Genomic DNA, 17,527 nt, shown 5'->3' on the forward strand with positions numbered 1-17,527 from the left:
AGCTTAACTTGAACTATATTTTTGTTTAAGAAAAAATGTTGCTGTGAGTGAATACACTTTTTGTACAGTGAGCTAAAATAAGCCATTTTAGCAATAGGCTAAGAACACACCTGGAGTCACTTCATCGCACCACTATTCTTCTGATGATGTTCAAATATTGCCCCTGTACTAGAGTTCAACTAACCATTAAGAAAGAGGTTATGAAAGCCAGCAAACTGAAAGAAAGACTCTTGCTTAGACACAATGCATCAATCTTTCAACATTTAGGCATAAAATTCATTGAATTACTGCTGCTTATTAAGACCTGTTCAAACACTGATTAACAAAAATCAAACACTGATATAGAACATATATTAACAATCTTTTTTTATTCATTTGAGGATATGAAATTTGGTCTTGTAACCGGAAGGTCACAGGTTCAATTCCCAGGTAGGATACTGCCATTGTACCCTTGAGCACGGTACTTAACCTGCATTGCTTCAGTATATATCCAGCTGTAAAAAAGTTGTGTAAGTCGCTCTGTTTAAGAACATCTGCTAAATGCCTGTAATGTAATATAAAGTAATGAAAGCTTAAAAGCCCAGCTGACAGCTGGGAAGAGAGACTGATACTCTGGAGGGAGTTCGTATCAAGATGTCCCACTGCGAAAAACCCTGTCTTCAAGCTTTATTTTCCTCTCTGAACGCAAAGCATTCGTCTCAAATCAATCTATAGCACAACACAAGAAAATTGATTTAAAAGTACCCAGAGATTTTTTTAAAAGTCACAATTATGAAATATGATTATATTTAAATATTCTGCCAGTGCACCTTAATAGTTTAATAGTTTGTCATAAAAAATACAGAATTAAATAAAGCAATACATAGTTTTCCCCACAGTCCCGGGCCAAATTGATGGTTTGAAAACCCAGAGTCCCAGCCCAACTGCAGATGAACATACTTTTCCAAATTCTGTGACTGGGAGGTGGCTCCAGAAAGAAGTAGATCAGCGCTGCGCAATTCTCTGTACGGTTTCAGCCAAGGTTAGTCCAAACTTGTCCTTGAACCGTTGGCACTGCCAGAGCAGTGAGTTTGAATCGATACACAGGGACCACGCAGCCAGATGATGTTGGCAGTGCATGCAACTAGGCCAAGGACTTCATGGGACACTGAAACGGTTAAACTGAAAAATGGCATTAGCGAGAGCAGCACCCGTCAGCAGTTTAGCAAAGCCCTGTACTTATCAGGGTCACTCACGACAGCTGGTCATTTGACAAACCGTTGCATTTGAATGATATATTCTATATGACTACCGTTTTACACCCTCAATGTAATGGCTGTATCCGGTTGAGGTTTTTCCATTATGGACTTCCTCCAAACACAAATAAGCATTGTAAATGGATAGAACAAACACATTATAAACTGGGTTAAAATAAGTGTGTGAACGACCAGATTAAAGAATCTGTGCAAGCTCATTCGGTCACTGAGGTCACAGCTTCTGTGGACGGCCTTCGTAAACGCTGTAGCCTTTGCCCTCTGTCAGGATTCTAACTTGGTGGAGAACACTCAATAGCCCTCTGTCATTTTTGGGGTCAAAAAGTGACAGTGGTGCTAAGGTTTGTGGGGGCGGGATGAACTTATAGAAAGTGGCTTACATTTTTTCAAAAGAACCATGAAGCACAGTCACCATTTTCAGCCAACTGCAAGTTAGCCGGGAAAGCTGGGATAAGCAAAACAGTGCAAGAGAACATCCATGAAAATATCCTACAGAAAAGACTGCATAGCTTTCAAGCCAAGGCATGAATTCTTACAATATGCATTCAAAAGACTGTGCTCACGTGAAAATCTGCAGCTTACAATGTCAAAAGGTGTGCAAATAAAACAATTAAAGGTAGGTTAGCATCTGAGAAACAATTCCACTGAAAATACAAGCATCTGCCAGTTAGCCATTAGTGTTCCATATCCTTTAATACCAATGATGTAGTCACACAGTCAGTAAACATACTGAATTTATCTAAGCTTGGCACACTGGCCATTGGCAGGAGACTGAACCAGGCTGATGCCTTTACGACCCTCTATCTAAACTGTTCCTTTCTGCAACATAATGAACATATTTGCTTCTCACGAATCACCCTAATTGTGCAACACCGGATACACATACTATGATCTGCTTACATTGCAACATACCCCAGGAGCAAACCATTCCATTAGGAGTTTTGAGCAATGGTTGCCAAGTGATTAAAACAAACTTTCTGGCACAATTTTGTAATATTAGCAAAACAGTGGTGAAGCCAATATATTTCCTCGTTGCTGTATTGATGTAACCTGGGGATTTGAACCAGTTTATGGCAAACAGGAATAGATGTTTGAAAAAAATACATCAGACACATTTTGTCATTCCAAGTGGCCTGGCTTCCTAACAGTTTTGTCTATGATTTCCATTTTGAAACAGCTCTCTGTTTGGGGTAATGCAGCAGTTACCACACCACATTGTGTTAGGCAGAGATGTGCCTTTGCAATTCATATTTAAATTCCTCTATGGGTAAACTGCCAATTTTGCCAAACACATTAGCAAGCCAGCAGAGATAGAGTTACATACATACAGTATGAATTTAGATGACGATCTCTGCTCACTGAGCCAAAACATAATCTGACAAGAGTCGAGTGGGAACTTGCACACTAGAATTGAAACAAATGAGTGTAGCAATAATACACTGACAGTATAGATATTATATCACCTCTCATATCCCCTAAAAGAAAATTTCTCAAAACAAAATAACATATTGAAGAAACAGAATAGTTCACCATGTACAGAATGTACAGTCCAAAACCAAGGAGCTGGTTATTACATTACATTACATTCATTTGGCAGACGCTTTTATCCAAAGCGACGTACAAGAAGTGCATTTTCATGATCGTAGACAACTGCTGAACACGGGTTCAGTAAGGTACAATTACTTATTTTGTACAGCTATTTCTAGCTGAGAACAATGAACACTATCCTGGTCTAACATCTGCAAAGCCAAACTAGGCAGAAGATTAAGCTAGAGTATTAGGACAAATACAATTTACCAAGAAGTGCAGGGATGGGGCAACATGTAACAAGTGACAGGAAAAAGGGTTTTTTTATTTTTATTTTTTATTTTTTAAATTAATATATATATATATATATATATATATATATATATATATACACACATCATGGTGGTGGTTATTTTAGGTATAGTCTGAAGAGATGAGTCTTCAGGCCACGGCGGAAGATGGATAGTGAGGGGGAGGTTCGGAGAGGGACGGGGAGTTCGTTCCACCACTGGGGAGCTAGGGTGGAGAAGCTCTGTGATCCCTTTGGGCGGGTGGGAGGGGTTACAAGACGCCCTGCTGCTGCAGAGCGGAGTGGTCGAGCAGGCACATAGAATTGAGTCATGTCCTGCAAGTAGATGGGGGCTGTCCTGTTGGCGGCAGTGTAGGCAAGGGTCAGGGCTTTGAATCGGATCCTGGCAGCGACCGGTAGCCAGTGAAGTGATCGCAGCAGAGGAGTGACGTGGGAGAATTTGGGGAAGTTATCAGCTGTAACAGTAGTCTGCTCCACCCAAGAATATAATCTCATAAAAAACACGTTTTCAACGTACAAAAATGCCAAGTTACTCACACATACAAGACATACACCGTCAATAACTCATTCATTCAGACTGCCAAAATCCAGGCCTGCCATTAAAAGTATTGATATCAAAATGACGCCAAGTTACAGTACTACAAACAATATAGGCTATCTTGCCTCACCGAAATTTAATAACATGTATTCCAAAGCAATGCTACCCAATATTTCCTCAATTCTATGCAATGCGTGAAATATCATTAGCAAACCTGCCGGTGGTTTTAAAGAAGAACACAAACCAGTAAGCACAGAAGAGCTCCCGTTGAATCCATATGGCTTAGCAATATTGTAGCCGGTTAATAACTGAACGGTGAACGGCGGGTAGATATGGTGCAAAAGCAATAATTGATAAGTAGTAGACAATTATTAGTGAGGGTTGAGGGAAGTTAAAGAAACGTGTTCCTAACTGGGCTTGAACATACGACCCCGTGTTACCAAGACTAACCTAACGGACGGACTAGCTGTTTAAACTGCGGAGTTGCAGAACATACATACGTAGTAATTGTTTGTAGCCTATGTGGCTAGATAGAGAACAGAGCGAGGTAACATGAATGTAGAAACGTGGCGTTTGCTGATAAGAAGGTTTTGTACGGTAGCCAAGTGAAGAAATATAGTTAGTAGAAATGGCACAGTGGTGAACTGGTGTAACTTTTTAATAAAAGGAATACATTTGCCGTCATGAAATGCATATGGGTGGTCGTGAGTGAGTTTTGGTAAAGCAAATATAAGCATAAGAAAACGTTAGTGTAAAAGAGGAAATGATCTGCCTGAGGGCGAGTCGGGATTCAAGCCTCAAACCGGAGGTTTACCAGTCTGTGACTTTGTTAGTGCAGCACCATGCCATAGCTATGCAATGCGTGAAATATCATTAGCAAACCTGCCGGTGGTTTTAAAGAACACAGGCCAGTAAGCACAGAAGAGCTAATAGGTTAATAACTGAACGGTGAACGGCGGGTAGATATGGTGCAAAAGCAATAATTGATAAGTAGGCTAGTAGATGGAGGACGAAGTGTTCGATTCCCGGGTAGGACACTGCCGTTGTACCCTTGAGCAAGGTACTTAACGAAATTGCTTCAGTATATATCCAGCTGTATAAATGGATACAATGTAAAATGCTATGTAAAAAAAAAAATTTTTTAAAAAGTTGTGTAAGTCGCTCTGGATAAGAGCGTCTGCTAAATGCCTGTAATGTAATGTAATGTAGGCAATTATTAGTGAGGGTTGAAGCAGGTTAAAGAAACGTGTTCCTAGCTGGGCTTGAACCTACGACCCCGTGTTCCCAAGACTGTAACCGTGCCCACTAGGCCACAGGCGGACTAGCTGTTTAAACTGGAAATGTTTCAGAGTAAAAATGTATGGGTATTTTGCGTGTGTATGCACGTTTTTGATTGGGTCGTGTAGGTGCAGATTTGGCTGGTGTCAGTGAAATGTCCAATGGGGAGACATGTTGTTAGTGGGATAGGCGGCAGGAAAAATAAGAATGAGAAGAAGAAGAAGAAGAAGAAAGAAGTAGAATAAGGAGAAAACGCAAAATCCCCTTAGTTTGGGGCTTTATTGTGTGGACATGTGAAGTTGTTCATGAATTCTGTCTGTTGAAATGGGGTCAGAATGTACAGAATTTAATGTTTTTAAGGGCTGAGTGTCTGTGGCTGTTGTGGTTATTTCTGTGGGGAACGCTGAAAAGTGCCAAACTCTCGGTGCTGTATAGGTATGGGGCATGCCCCCGCCAAGGCGTAACTTGGCGGGATGGCATACCTGCCATCCCAATAGTGTCTTAAGAACAAATAGCAGCTCATTACAATACAGAGCTCATGCACAATGAGTCTCCAGCACCACGGTTGGGAAACACTGGTATAGAATGCTTCATGTTAACTCAGAACTGTTTCCACGCCAAGATTTACAGTCTTGCCGTCATGAAGCCATAATAAAAATGAATTCGGATCGTGCACAGGCAAGCCATGCATCCAAAAATGAGCGTGCTCGATATGGTTATAATTCATTCATTGTATATTTAACTACTTGCCAGTTCTAAATTGCTTCCATAGTTGAGCTCAAAGTGAACAGACCTGTTCACCATTACATGTCGATATTTAATTCAGAAAAGCAGTAGTTACAGCATCTACACATTTAAACGATCATTTTCACGTAACATGCCATTGCTCACAGAAGAGACTGCTCCACTCTACTGCTAACTTCTGAGACTGCGCTGGGGGATGCCTTGCTCCGATCTCTGCGGATTGCACGTTACAAAAAGTCTTCACTTGCCAAGGAAAGCAATACCTACACTTGTGCAGCCGTTAGCAAACCAGTCAAAATACATGCACGTGTATTCTCCTGTAGGAGAAAGTGTATCTATTGAGGAAATCACATATAGTCGATAACAATGAGGAGCCAACGAGGAATGTGGAAACTTGTGGCATTTGCTTCTGAACTCAAATCCTCCCCCACTTTGCTAACAAACTTGATAGCCAGCACCATAAACCGGCAAATGTAGCGTGCATCGTTCTGTTGCTAGCTGGATGCTGCACAAATTAGGTTTACCCAAACGATACAATTAACGGAAGTATTACAAGCATTTCTCCAACTAGATATCAGAACTTTCTCTGCTATAAATGAGATTACAAACATGGCTACCAATAGCATTATGAAATCGGCTTACCTTTTTTAAACGGTTCTGAATCAATGTTGGGAAGACTTGAGCCACAATCAAGGCGATGCCAACTATTAGCAGGTGGGCGCAGATGATCCCGGTCGCGTAAACTGCACAGGGTCTTCTTGTCATGATGAAGCGGTTTTCTTAAAAGATACATATAACGATATAAAATTAGTTCAGATAAGAAAACATCAATTTACACATATTTTCCAAATAGATCGGGGTTTCCTTCGACAACTACTGAAACACCATAGCAATATTTATTTAAATAAATTCGTACTGCTCTAGGCTATGTAACGTTAGTGGTTTTGTTCTCTTTTAATTTTGACAACTACTAGCCCTAGTCGTGCCTTTTCTCTTTGCTGTATAGCTAGCTCGCTACCAAATCACAAAAAGCCTTTGACAGAATAGCTTGATAATTGTTATCATATCACTGAGAAGGCACCTTGCAACAGCGAAGTCCGCACCAGTAATTAACGGAAGACGGATTTTTGACAAATAGCGTGCTGTGAAACTGGTCTCACACAGTGCTAATTATGGAGGTCAGCTACTTTCTCCACCAACGTGCTCCTGAGGAAAGCAGTAGTACTCAATGAGCCAGAACACTTATTTTTGGTGGTCTCAAGCAACGTGGGTGTGCACGTTGGTGTCATTTTACATTTACATAGCCCACTACAAACACCCGATTGGACGCAAGAGATTACGATTTGGCGTAATTACTCACCCATCGCGCCACTCTTAGCTATGAGGAGGATAGTTTGTTAAGCAAAATTAGTTGTGGTTTTTTAAAGAAATATTATATTTGTTTGCTAATTTCAGTGTTATCCTTTCTGTCATGCATGCACAGCATAGCGTCATTTCTTATTGGCTGTTTTTGTCATAATTTGTACACAGCCTGTTGTAGCTATGAACTGTAAACTATAGTTGTAAATAAATAGTAGACTGTGAGTGATTCACTATCGCAAAACATAAAATTTATTTTCCTACTAATTCTTCTTTAGTGACAGTGAGAGAGGAACTCGTTTACAAACCAAGACATTAATAGTAGCGGTGTTTTGATTACATTTCTCAAGCGATTGGTTGAACGGCAGGTTTAATGTTTAATATTACCCGTTTTGGAGTGTATAGGCTAGTTTCATGCCCTGGATCAACCTCAGCATAACATTGATAGAAAATGTATTAAATAGGAATTGATTTAATTGTATATGTCAAATAAATAAGGAAACAATATCAAAGCTCTTACCATGTCCGTTATAATATTCTGTGCAAATTCTAAACGTGAATGACTAGAAAGCTAGAGTTGCTTCGCGATATAGCCTAATCTTTGTCAGGTCATTCATACCCTTGGGCAAACGTGCAGTGGCTTCTTTCTTAATCTTTGTCAAGGTCTTTTTAAAGTGAAAAGACGGGCTGTTGAAGTAGCCGTGCTACTGTGAGCTAGCAGCAATGATTGTGGATTGCCAAGATGTCAGACTGATCAGGTAAAAGTAGCCTATAGTTGGGGAGGGAATTATACCATTTTGTGGGTCAGAGAGGAGCTTCTAGACCGGACTGTTGAAGTTCACATGGCTATTGACTACTTTACTCAACCATCTCACACCTCGTTTCAGTTTGCTGTATAAGTATTTGGAAATTTTGGAAATTAATTTTGGAAATTAAAAGGTAAATTTATACCATTTTCTCATGTAGACTACGTCATTTCCCAAATGCTCTTTGCCAGAGCAACTTAAGTATGAAAACAGATTTTCGTCCATACATTACCAAGTAAAAAAACACCATGAAGATGTTCCTGTTGTTTGCTTGCTGAATTGACCCAAGGAAAGTAAATTTCATAAATGGGAGTAACTGAGTTTTGCCTGCTTCCTTCGTTCATATCATTGAACTAATTAGATAATTGTCTTGCTTAAGTAGCCTAATAGGCCTATTAACACAATAGTTACTCATAGCCAACATTTAGCCTGATCATTTGTTAGCTACAGAGCATTAGGCTAAATGTTGGCCTTTTACTTTTGTCTGGAGAATGTGACCTAGTACCAAATTAAAATAACTTTTCTAATTCATTTAGAACTGAAGGTCTGGCCCTCAATGCTGTTCCCAGTGAAACAGGAGCTGGCAAACAAATATCGTGTTTGCTTTTACAGTATCATGAAAGAGATCAAGCAAGGTAAACAATACGTTGCTTTATTTTTAGGTTAGATGACTCACAATGCAGGCACCTCTCATTGTACTTTGAATCTTTTACTAAAATCTACCTAGTGGCCATTCATGAATGCCACATATTCATGTATTGCATTTGCAGAAAGGCTGCAGAAAGGGATCATTTTAATTCAAAGAATCAAGGATTGGCATGAACATCATGGTTATTAGTTCACTTCAGCATGTGTATAAACTTCATAATATACAAGTTTATGTGTAAGGTTTATGTAAATTGCGCAAATTGTGGTGTGTTAGTGTAGTATGGTTGGGCTTGGGCTTGGTATGAAAAGATTGTGGGCTCATTTCCCTGCTGCTGTGCTGCTATTGTACTCTTGAGCAAGGTATGTAACATGAATTGCTTCAGTAAATGGCTGTATGGATTGTATATGTAGTTGGTGAAAGTTCCTCTGGCTAAGACTGTCTGCTAAGTGCCTAAATGTACTGTGTATACTGTGTGTATGTGTGTGTATGTTTACAGTATACTAAATAACTTGTTTGTTCATTGACCAAACTGCTCTATTCATTTCATGGATTGGGGCTAATTGCAGGCTTGAAGGAGGTTGCCAAGGCCTATTTTGAAACACAAACATCTTGCTTGTTTGAAGACAAAACATGAGTTTGTTTCAAGGACAGGTTTGTGGTTACTTTGAGGTGCTTCTGTATGCCGTGAAGCTAAGAAGGAATTCTCTTCCTTGACAACAAGGAATCTCATTCCTCCATCACATGAATTCTCTGAATGAATTGATTTTTACTTTCATAATTTAAAATTACTGATTACACAAGCTTAATGAATGAAAACATCAGTTATTGTGATTTATTTCCAAACAGAAACTTTAAGCCATCATGACAATTTGGTTAGGTGATGATGATGATGATGATCATTATGATTATTATTATTATTATTTATATATGTAATTTTTCCATATTGGCCTATTGCAATTTTGATGCACAGACTGCGTGTATCTTATTGGCCGGAAGAGTTGCCTATTGTGTGATGCATTGGTGGAAATCCTACTGAATAAAGCCCTTTGTCACTGGTCAGTGCTGCAGTCATTCATACATCCCCCAACCAGACACATGCCCACAGTCTGCACTGGCATTGGCATGGACATGATCCAATTCCAGGACTGTAGAATGTGTCACAGCATCAAAGATTAGTGCTTTAGTTGGACACCCAGGAGACCTGCTCTCCGTTATAGCTACACATTCCATTGAAATGAAGTGACCAGGGAATAGGTTTATGGTAGAAGAAAGGTTGTGTGCATGAACAGATATTTTATCCTTTATTTTGAATTAACAGAATATGAAATACAACACTAAAACTATTGTAACATCGTGCATGCATACCCTGCCATCAGCAATGCATTAAGTTTTCAGGGCAGTCAGCTTTCTTTAAATAATTCCAGTCATGGAGCGGCAACATTTTTGTTCAGTTCTATGAAAGGCTGACAAAACGTCCTCGGCCGTGGAATCCACAGGCTGACGCACTGAGGAGGCACTATGGCACCAAAGACAATATTAGACAATGGGAGTCCGTCCTTCCTCTGTCAAAACACAATGACCAGTACGTCTTCATAAACCCATTTTCTGGAAGGTGAGTCACTGGGACTCTGGGAATGGTCTTTCAAACTTGTAAGACTCATAAAGATTCTCACACTGCATTTATGCTTACGGTACAGCCATTCACACTAACAGTACTGCCTCTTACAGCTCCAGGGGTTCCTCCAGGACAGTTGCCACTGCTGACTCCATGCTTTGCCACGCCCACTGCATTGCACAGAGCAGTTAGACTGTATGCATAGCATCAAACAAAAACAAAAGCTTCCTGGATACTTGCCTGCAAGCTACATGCTACAGCATTAGAAACAATGCTCCGCCTGATAACTACGCACAAAGAACCTGGCTCTTCTGTTTTCTCTCTCATGTGATGTCAAGTGCAATTCAGAGTTGCGAGTTGAGGTTTTTTTTAACCTTTTGAATCACGCTGAGGGGACAGGGGGTGAAGTGGCATCTTGGCAAAGGTTAAAAGCCAATCCCAAAGCTGAAGCAAATGCCTTCCTCCAGTCCTGTAAAGACCAACCTCCTATCACATTGCCATATATTTTGTGATTGCTTGTTTTCACATAGACATAAATATTTGTTATATTCAGATACATATTTTTTCATTGTATCTCAGCTAATAATTTAAATAAGCTGTACCCAATGTGGTATAAATAATGCTGCTCATTCTGAAAAATGAGACGTGGAAAAAAAAAGAAAAATTATAAATAAATCCAAAGTGTGAATGATGCAAATCCCCTGATATTTTAGAACAAGTAGACATTTATTCCGCTGACACATGCACAATACTCCCACTCATGGCTTATGAACACAGTTATTTATATTGACTGTGTGTGTGTGTGTGTGTGTGTGTGATGTCTTTTGGTTGCCTACTTGCACTCAGACCCGAGAATTGCTGCTTGCAATTGATTAATATCCCATTTTATTTGTTATATTAAGTGTTTATATATGCATTCACAAATATGTATGTACACTATGGACTGTTGAATGACCTCATTTGTGGTGCTGGCATTTGTTGTCCAATTTTTTTTCCATCATAAGCCACATAATGGCATTGCCAAGACACATTGGGCTTAATTAGAATCTCTCCTTCTGAGAAACGATCGCTTCGTAACTAAGTGAGTGATACTGGCCAATTCAGATACAGACTGTTGTGTGAATTCTTCTCAGTGCTGTGAGCATGAGCTTTTGCTGGTGGCTTTTTCATTACATGTGGTTTGTAAATGAGAGACTCTTTGGAAATAACAATTCCTCTGAATATAGCAGGATGAAATGCACAGGCGTTAAAAATGCGTACATTGTGATATGGACATTCATTCAGTTTGCACTGTGAAGGGAGCTATTCAAAGCTAGCTTTTAGATACTAACACTGCCCTCTGTTGCCTTAGAGATGTCAGTAACATTTGGAAGGTTGGAGGGATAGTTAACTTTCTGGGTTTTAAAAATATATTGTTTCAGATTTAATGTTTTTGATTGGCCCAGACTGTTTTTATGTGCCATTAAGGGCATTTTAAGTATCACAGAAGTTTCTGATGACCTGCCAGCTTTAAATGGCTGGTATAGGGGCATTTGGAGCTTTGTCATCTAAAGCAAAAATACAGGTAACAGAATACAGGTAACTCCACAGCAGCTTGTACAATGACATTATTAATTAAATTTCTGTTATAGATGAAGAAGATTAGTAACACAAAGTATAGCTTCATATATGCAGTTCATTAAGACACAATGAGATAAAATACACTTTATTGAACACTGTGGGGGTAATTAGTCCTCTGCGTTTGACCCATCCTTGATACTTAGGTGCAGTGGGCAGCCACAGTACAGTGCCTGGGGACCAGCTTCTGTGCTAAGGCCAGTGCCTTCGTCAAGGGCAATGGCAGAAGTATACATAACCTGGTGTCTTTTGGTGCGGGAGGAAACCGGAGTACCCGGAGGAGACCAACGCAAACACGAGGAGACCATGCTAATTCTAATGTGGTACTAGATTATGGTTGTGATTATTTGATTGTTTGCTACTTCTGCAATGGCTGTATTGCAAAGTTACCTGTGCTAACATTGCATGTACACACACAAACACACTCACACATACATGCACATACATATACACATGCATATGCACATATTGTATCCATAAATACATAGACATGGCTGTTTATTTGAATTATTTTCTGTGGAAGTTTGAGATTATCAAATTGCAGCAAGCCATGGAATCCTGTCACATGTAGTAGTTGCGCAATCTAAGACATAGCTTCTCTAGACAGGTCAGTACAGCTGCGCTATAATGGGATCCTGTGTCACAGCTGAGGTCACGTGTCACCAGGCTGAAAAGGGGACCGAATCAAAGAATGCTACCCATATGTGCAGCCAGATTAGTCTGAGACTGCTGTCCACATGCGCAGCCAGATTAATCTGAGACTGCTGTCCACATGCGCAGCCAGATTAATCTGAGACTGCTGTCCACATGCGCAGCCAGATTAATCTGAGACTGCTGTCCACATGCGCAGCCAGATTAATCTGAGACTGCTGTCCACATGCACAGCCAGATTAATCTGAGACTGCTGTCCACATGCGCAGCCAGATTAATCTGAGATTGCTGTCCACATGCGCAGCCAGATTAATCTGAGACTGCTGTCCACATGCGCAGCCAGATTAAACTGAGACTGTTGTCCACATGCGCAGCCAGGTTAAACTGAGACTGTTGTCCACATGCGCAGCCAGATTAATCTGAGACTGCTGTCCATATGCACAGCCAGATTAATCAGAGACTGCTGTGCATATGCGCAGCTGGGGAAGAGAAGCAATCTATTGCACTGCTCCAAACATTCTAACAGCTTTATGATTTCAGACTCTTCACCTACACACTTTAGGGCATCTGCCATTCTTTGCAAGATCACAATGTATCTGGATGCATGATGTGTTTTGATTACCTTGTCTCACAGACTGCCAATTATGGTGGTAAAAGGTCTGAGGAATAGGAGACGTGGAATCGGCATCATCTCCACGGTTAGTGCGCCCTTTGCTCATTGACCTGGACGTTATCAGAAGATAATGCTTTCTAATATAAAGCCAGCCACTTATCCGGTTTTACTGTAGTTCAATTCACAACTCCCAAGAAGCCAAACATGAGGACTCTACTCCGTAAACTCTTTGCCACGTTCTTTCTCCTGTCCCTGGTCTGTGCCCTGCAGGTAAGACTTTATCACTTCTTCCTTTTCAATATGGAATCCTTTTACAGGGTAGTTGATAGGATGCCACTCAAAACTCTTTGGAAAGCTGTAAACATCCTGTGTATGTCAGTGTTCTATTGCATTTTTGTACAGGAGTTCAGGCATTTGCTTGTGTTTTTTTTGTATTTAAACACATTGTTCATTAATAACGGATGGTATGTTTTGTGATTAAAGATTAATGTAACCCTTGCACACATTTCTGTATTTACAGTCCATGTCTTGTAGCCAAGACTCTGAGCCATCTGTTCTGGCACTGAAACCGGAGGAGGCTAGATGTATATCAGTAACATTACAACTTGTCACCATTGCTAGCAGTGCTGCAGTACTGTGTGGCCAGTAGGGTGTAAAATAGTTAAGGTTTTGCAGGAGAGTACAGCAGTGGCGTGCATTACATCACAGGCATTTAGCAGATGCTCTTGTCCACAGCAACTTACACAACTTTTACATAGCATTTACATTGCATCCATTTATACAGTGGGATGTATACTGAAGCAATACAGGTTAAGTACCTCGCTCAAAAGGACTAAAGTGCCTATATCTTGCTCAAAAGCTGAGTCAGTATTTTTTTATTTACCAAGGCTTTGATGCTGCATAATTTAAAACCAGAATTAAATGCACAACTGTGTACACCAAACCTCCTCTGCACACTGCCGGTTGTAACGAGTTGTTTATCAAGACAAAAATGCTGTGTACTAGATGTTCTAATCTTGACACAGTTCCAGCGCCAACAGGGTGGACTTTCTCAGTCTGGCTTTGAGAATCCTCGCACTGTACATTGTGGTAGTACAAGGAGAGCAGACCAATGTCTGAAGAGGAAGCCTGATTTATGGGTGGAGCCAGAGCATTGACCCATGTGTGTGTGCATGTGCTCCTGCAGGTACAGATGGCCCCTGTGCCAGACGAGTGGGGCACAGACCTGATCTACCGCGCTAAGCGGTCCCTGCTGTGGCGCTGGAACACCCTGAGGCCCGTGGGTGCCAGCTGTCGGGAGCACTCGGAATGTGGGACCAAGTATTGCAGGTGAGTTCAGTGTCCCCCAACACCGACATGCAACTGAACCCAAGAAAAGAGGGACCGGGACCCTTGGAATGCACACCTTCAGTGACCTCTGCTAGGTAGACAAGTGCTTTGACCAAACCTAAAATTGAAAACCTCAAAGACACCACAGACCCGCACAGACCACATGACTCCAATGATACAAAATGAAGACAGGACTTTTTTTCTTTTCCTTTTTTTTTCCATCATTCAGTCCTTTTTGTAAAAAGCTTTATAGGTTAAAAATAGTTATGCCTTTTTTCACTGTTAAACATAAAGCCTTTTTAAAGACAGAAATACTACAATGATGATGAAAGCCATGGTTCCTCACTGAAAACAGCCCTTACACTAAATGCTCATAAAATCATAGTTCATATCACAATTAGCTGGAATTACTTGAAGTGTTCTGTTCCACATTCTCCAGAAATTCTAATATAAAGGCACATTTCTATGGGGTTTTTAGGGGACATTAAGTGGGTGGGAAAGCTGATTCATGCAAACAACATAAAATATGGTTGGGCAAACTTCCTCTTTAATGGCAACTGATCTCCTTCAGAAAATCAGTAAAAGGATAGCATAGAATTTGTTCTCGATGCAAATAAAAATGTCAGACAACGGTTTTCTTTTATTGACTGAGAATTACCAGGAAAACACTTTAAAAAGCACCTTAAAGAAAGCATATATCCACACAAAAGTAAGGAATAATATATTCTATTAAGCTATTCTGTTATTAAAACAAACTGTATTATAGGTCTTTGAAATACATAAGCACAGTGGGTAAGGAACTGGGCTTGTAACCGAAAGATCGCAGGTTCGATTCCCGGGTAGGGCACTGCCGTTGTACCCTTGAGCAAGGTACTTAACCAAAATTGCTTCAGTATATATCCAGCTGTATAAAATGGATACAATGTAAAATGCTATGTAAAAGTTGTGTAAGTTGCTCTGGATAAATGCCTGTAATGTAACATAAGTGTTTTTTCCTTATCACAATATATTTTGAATTCTGAATGTACTGTAACAGCCATCACACAGCTTCACATGAGACCCTGTGTACTGTTCCCATGCTTTATGTTTGTCTCTGTAGGGATCGAGCCTGCTCCTTCCGAGTGTTTGCATCTTAAATGAAAGAACCTCGACCCTTTCTGCTAGCCTTGCCTCCAGAAGAAGCAGCTTTCAATTGATCAAGCCAGAGAAGAGATGCTACAGCTACAATGATCTTTGATGGATTTAATAAGCAAAGGAAAACTAAAAAGTGGAATTCTGCAGTTGGACATCCTTCCAGACCAATTTGCCTTTGTTTGCCACAGTATTATATTAAACACAAATGGGTTAAAAACATCACAAGTACACAAGTTCCATAATCTAGATGCTGAAAATGATAATGTGTGACCCACCAGCACAATGCTTGTTGATTAATGTACCAAATTCCAGCCTGTAATGTACTGTAGAGTGAATTGATTGTGGTCTATATCCGAATAGTCCGCTTGTGTAAAAATATGCTTGAAGGGAAATGTTTCTATTCATACACATGTGCATGTCAAAAAGTGATGTCAGTTTTATAGTTCAAATACATTTGGAATCATCAGCAACTTTGTACAAATCTGAAAGAATGCTGACACAAACACCACTTTCACTGAGTTTAGAGGTCATTCCTCTAAATAAGGCGTTTCTAAATGAGAAAACCAGGGCAGTTTCCTGTTTATCAAACATCTTTGCACACACAGTAACTAGGGGATGTACACTGTGTCAATACAGCCTTTATTTATTTGTAAATATGTTAAGAGTTTGCAAATTTGTATACAGAAAATGTAAATATTACATGTTAAAATATTTTTTTTGTTTTTTTTATTGTTACAATGGTAGTGCACACGCTTGAAGAAGAAGGGAAAAATACATGATTATTAAACACCGTGCCACAGCTGATAAAACATGTACTGGTTTTGAAAGCAATAAAACACTGGGTTGTTATGTGAAACAGACTGGCATGGGTCGAGACAGAAAAATCTAATGATCTGCAGGGCATAAAAGAGAAGTCACAAAGAGTTCACAAAAAATAATATTTACATCAGTAACTGTTTGAACGACACGATGCCTTCTGTGCAATGTATTAAGCCATATCATCAAACATGTGAACGGTAAAAGCAGCCAAAATCACTGTAATACTATCACTGTAAAGCTGTAATACAGTTTAGAGTTATTTATTTAACATGCAGTGAATGTTTTTATCTTCATTTGGTATTGATACAGCTATTATTTTATATGCAATTTGGGGGTGGATATATATATGGAAGTATACATTTATAGCATTTGGTCAAGGTTGAACACTGCATGTTGCGTAGTAAAGGCTGAATGTAGAAGGACTGAACTGCAGAAACATAGTCTTTGAGAATACTTAACTTTTACCCCCATTTTACATTCTTCACTTTATTGTTTTTAGGTAATTTTTCAACAATGAAGAAGTAGGGCTGTATGACAAGGAAATTCTTGGGGCCAATATTAATAGGCAATATTTAACTGCATATTTTGGCTGATGCGGATACCTCCCCGTTTTCCATTGTAACTACAAATGCGCCCTGCAATTTTCCACAGTTACTTAATTATTCATTTATTTTATTACATTTATTCAACCAAGCAAGTCACTTAAGACCAAATTCTTATTTACAATGATGTCCTAAGGAGAGGGAAAAAATGGTAGGAGGGTGGGGAGGGGGCAGATATAAAAACTAACATTCATGAAGAAGTCGATGGGCACAAACATCAATTTATGAAAATTTTTAAAACTTTTTGGACAAGTACTTCAGATGACTATGATCAAGGCATGACATTTTCACTAAATTTGCATATCAGCCATAATCCTATCTTATCGATAACAACTGCCGATAGCAGTATCGATAACTTTCAACAGTCGATAGCAGTAAGTCTGCATTAATATATTATCGACTGATTCCTGAATGACCCCAATATTTTCCTGCTTCCTTAATAAACAAAGGTCTTGTTGAGAGATTTTCTTTCTCATGGTTCAGATACATGTAGTAAAGCAAAAAATAAAAATAAAAACAGACTCCCCTACCCATCAGACAGGTAAATTATACTTTCGTTCTGTTCTACAGGACGGGGCTGAGCGTTTGATTTAGAGAAAAAAAATTAAATGAGGCTCTGGACTGGACTCTTTGTCAAAATGATTCCACCTTTGGCAACTTTTACTGCATATACCCCCAGAATT

At 39.7% G+C, this 17,527-nt stretch overlaps 2 protein-coding genes and 1 long non-coding RNA gene across 5 annotated transcripts in view; 1 reads left to right on the top strand and 2 right to left on the bottom strand.

Annotated features, from left to right (window-relative positions):
- Positions 1-7,654, bottom strand: part of LOC135240132 (lysosome membrane protein 2-like) — a 28,347-nt gene extending 20,693 nt beyond the window's left edge. Inside the window, exons 1-2 of one of the 3 annotated variants that reach the window (XM_064309432.1) lie at positions 7,530-7,654; positions 6,293-6,429 (exon numbers count right to left, since the gene is read on the bottom strand). In XM_064309432.1, coding sequence (XP_064165502.1) covers positions 6,293-6,415 — 123 coding nt within the window. In that variant the 5' untranslated portion in view covers positions 6,416-6,429; positions 7,530-7,654. Of the gene's footprint in view, positions 1-6,292; positions 6,430-6,731; positions 6,918-7,529 lie in introns of those variants that run through there. The other 2 variants (XM_064309431.1, XM_064309430.1) reach the window with 2 other exon arrangements.
- On the bottom strand, positions 356-3,100 carry LOC135240135 (uncharacterized). Its single transcript, XR_010325600.1, has 2 exons — positions 940-3,100; positions 356-494 (listed from the first exon to the last, which is right to left on the bottom strand). It is a non-coding gene; the product is annotated as an uncharacterized LOC135240135 (long non-coding RNA).
- Positions 7,655-7,782: 128 nt separating the features above from the next.
- Positions 7,783-16,390, top strand: LOC135240133 (liver-expressed antimicrobial peptide 2). The gene is made up of 3 exons (XM_064309434.1): positions 7,783-13,230; positions 14,147-14,289; positions 15,389-16,390. Exons 1-3 carry the CDS (start codon positions 13,165-13,167, stop codon positions 15,423-15,425), a joined length of 246 nt encoding a protein of 81 aa, XP_064165504.1. The 5' UTR covers positions 7,783-13,164; the 3' UTR covers positions 15,426-16,390.
- Positions 16,391-17,527: the final 1,137 nt, after the last annotated feature.

The sequence above is a fragment of the Anguilla rostrata genome, chromosome 14 (assembly GCF_018555375.3).
Source record: "Anguilla rostrata isolate EN2019 chromosome 14, ASM1855537v3, whole genome shotgun sequence".
NCBI classification, from domain to species: domain Eukaryota; kingdom Metazoa; phylum Chordata; class Actinopteri; order Anguilliformes; family Anguillidae; genus Anguilla; species Anguilla rostrata.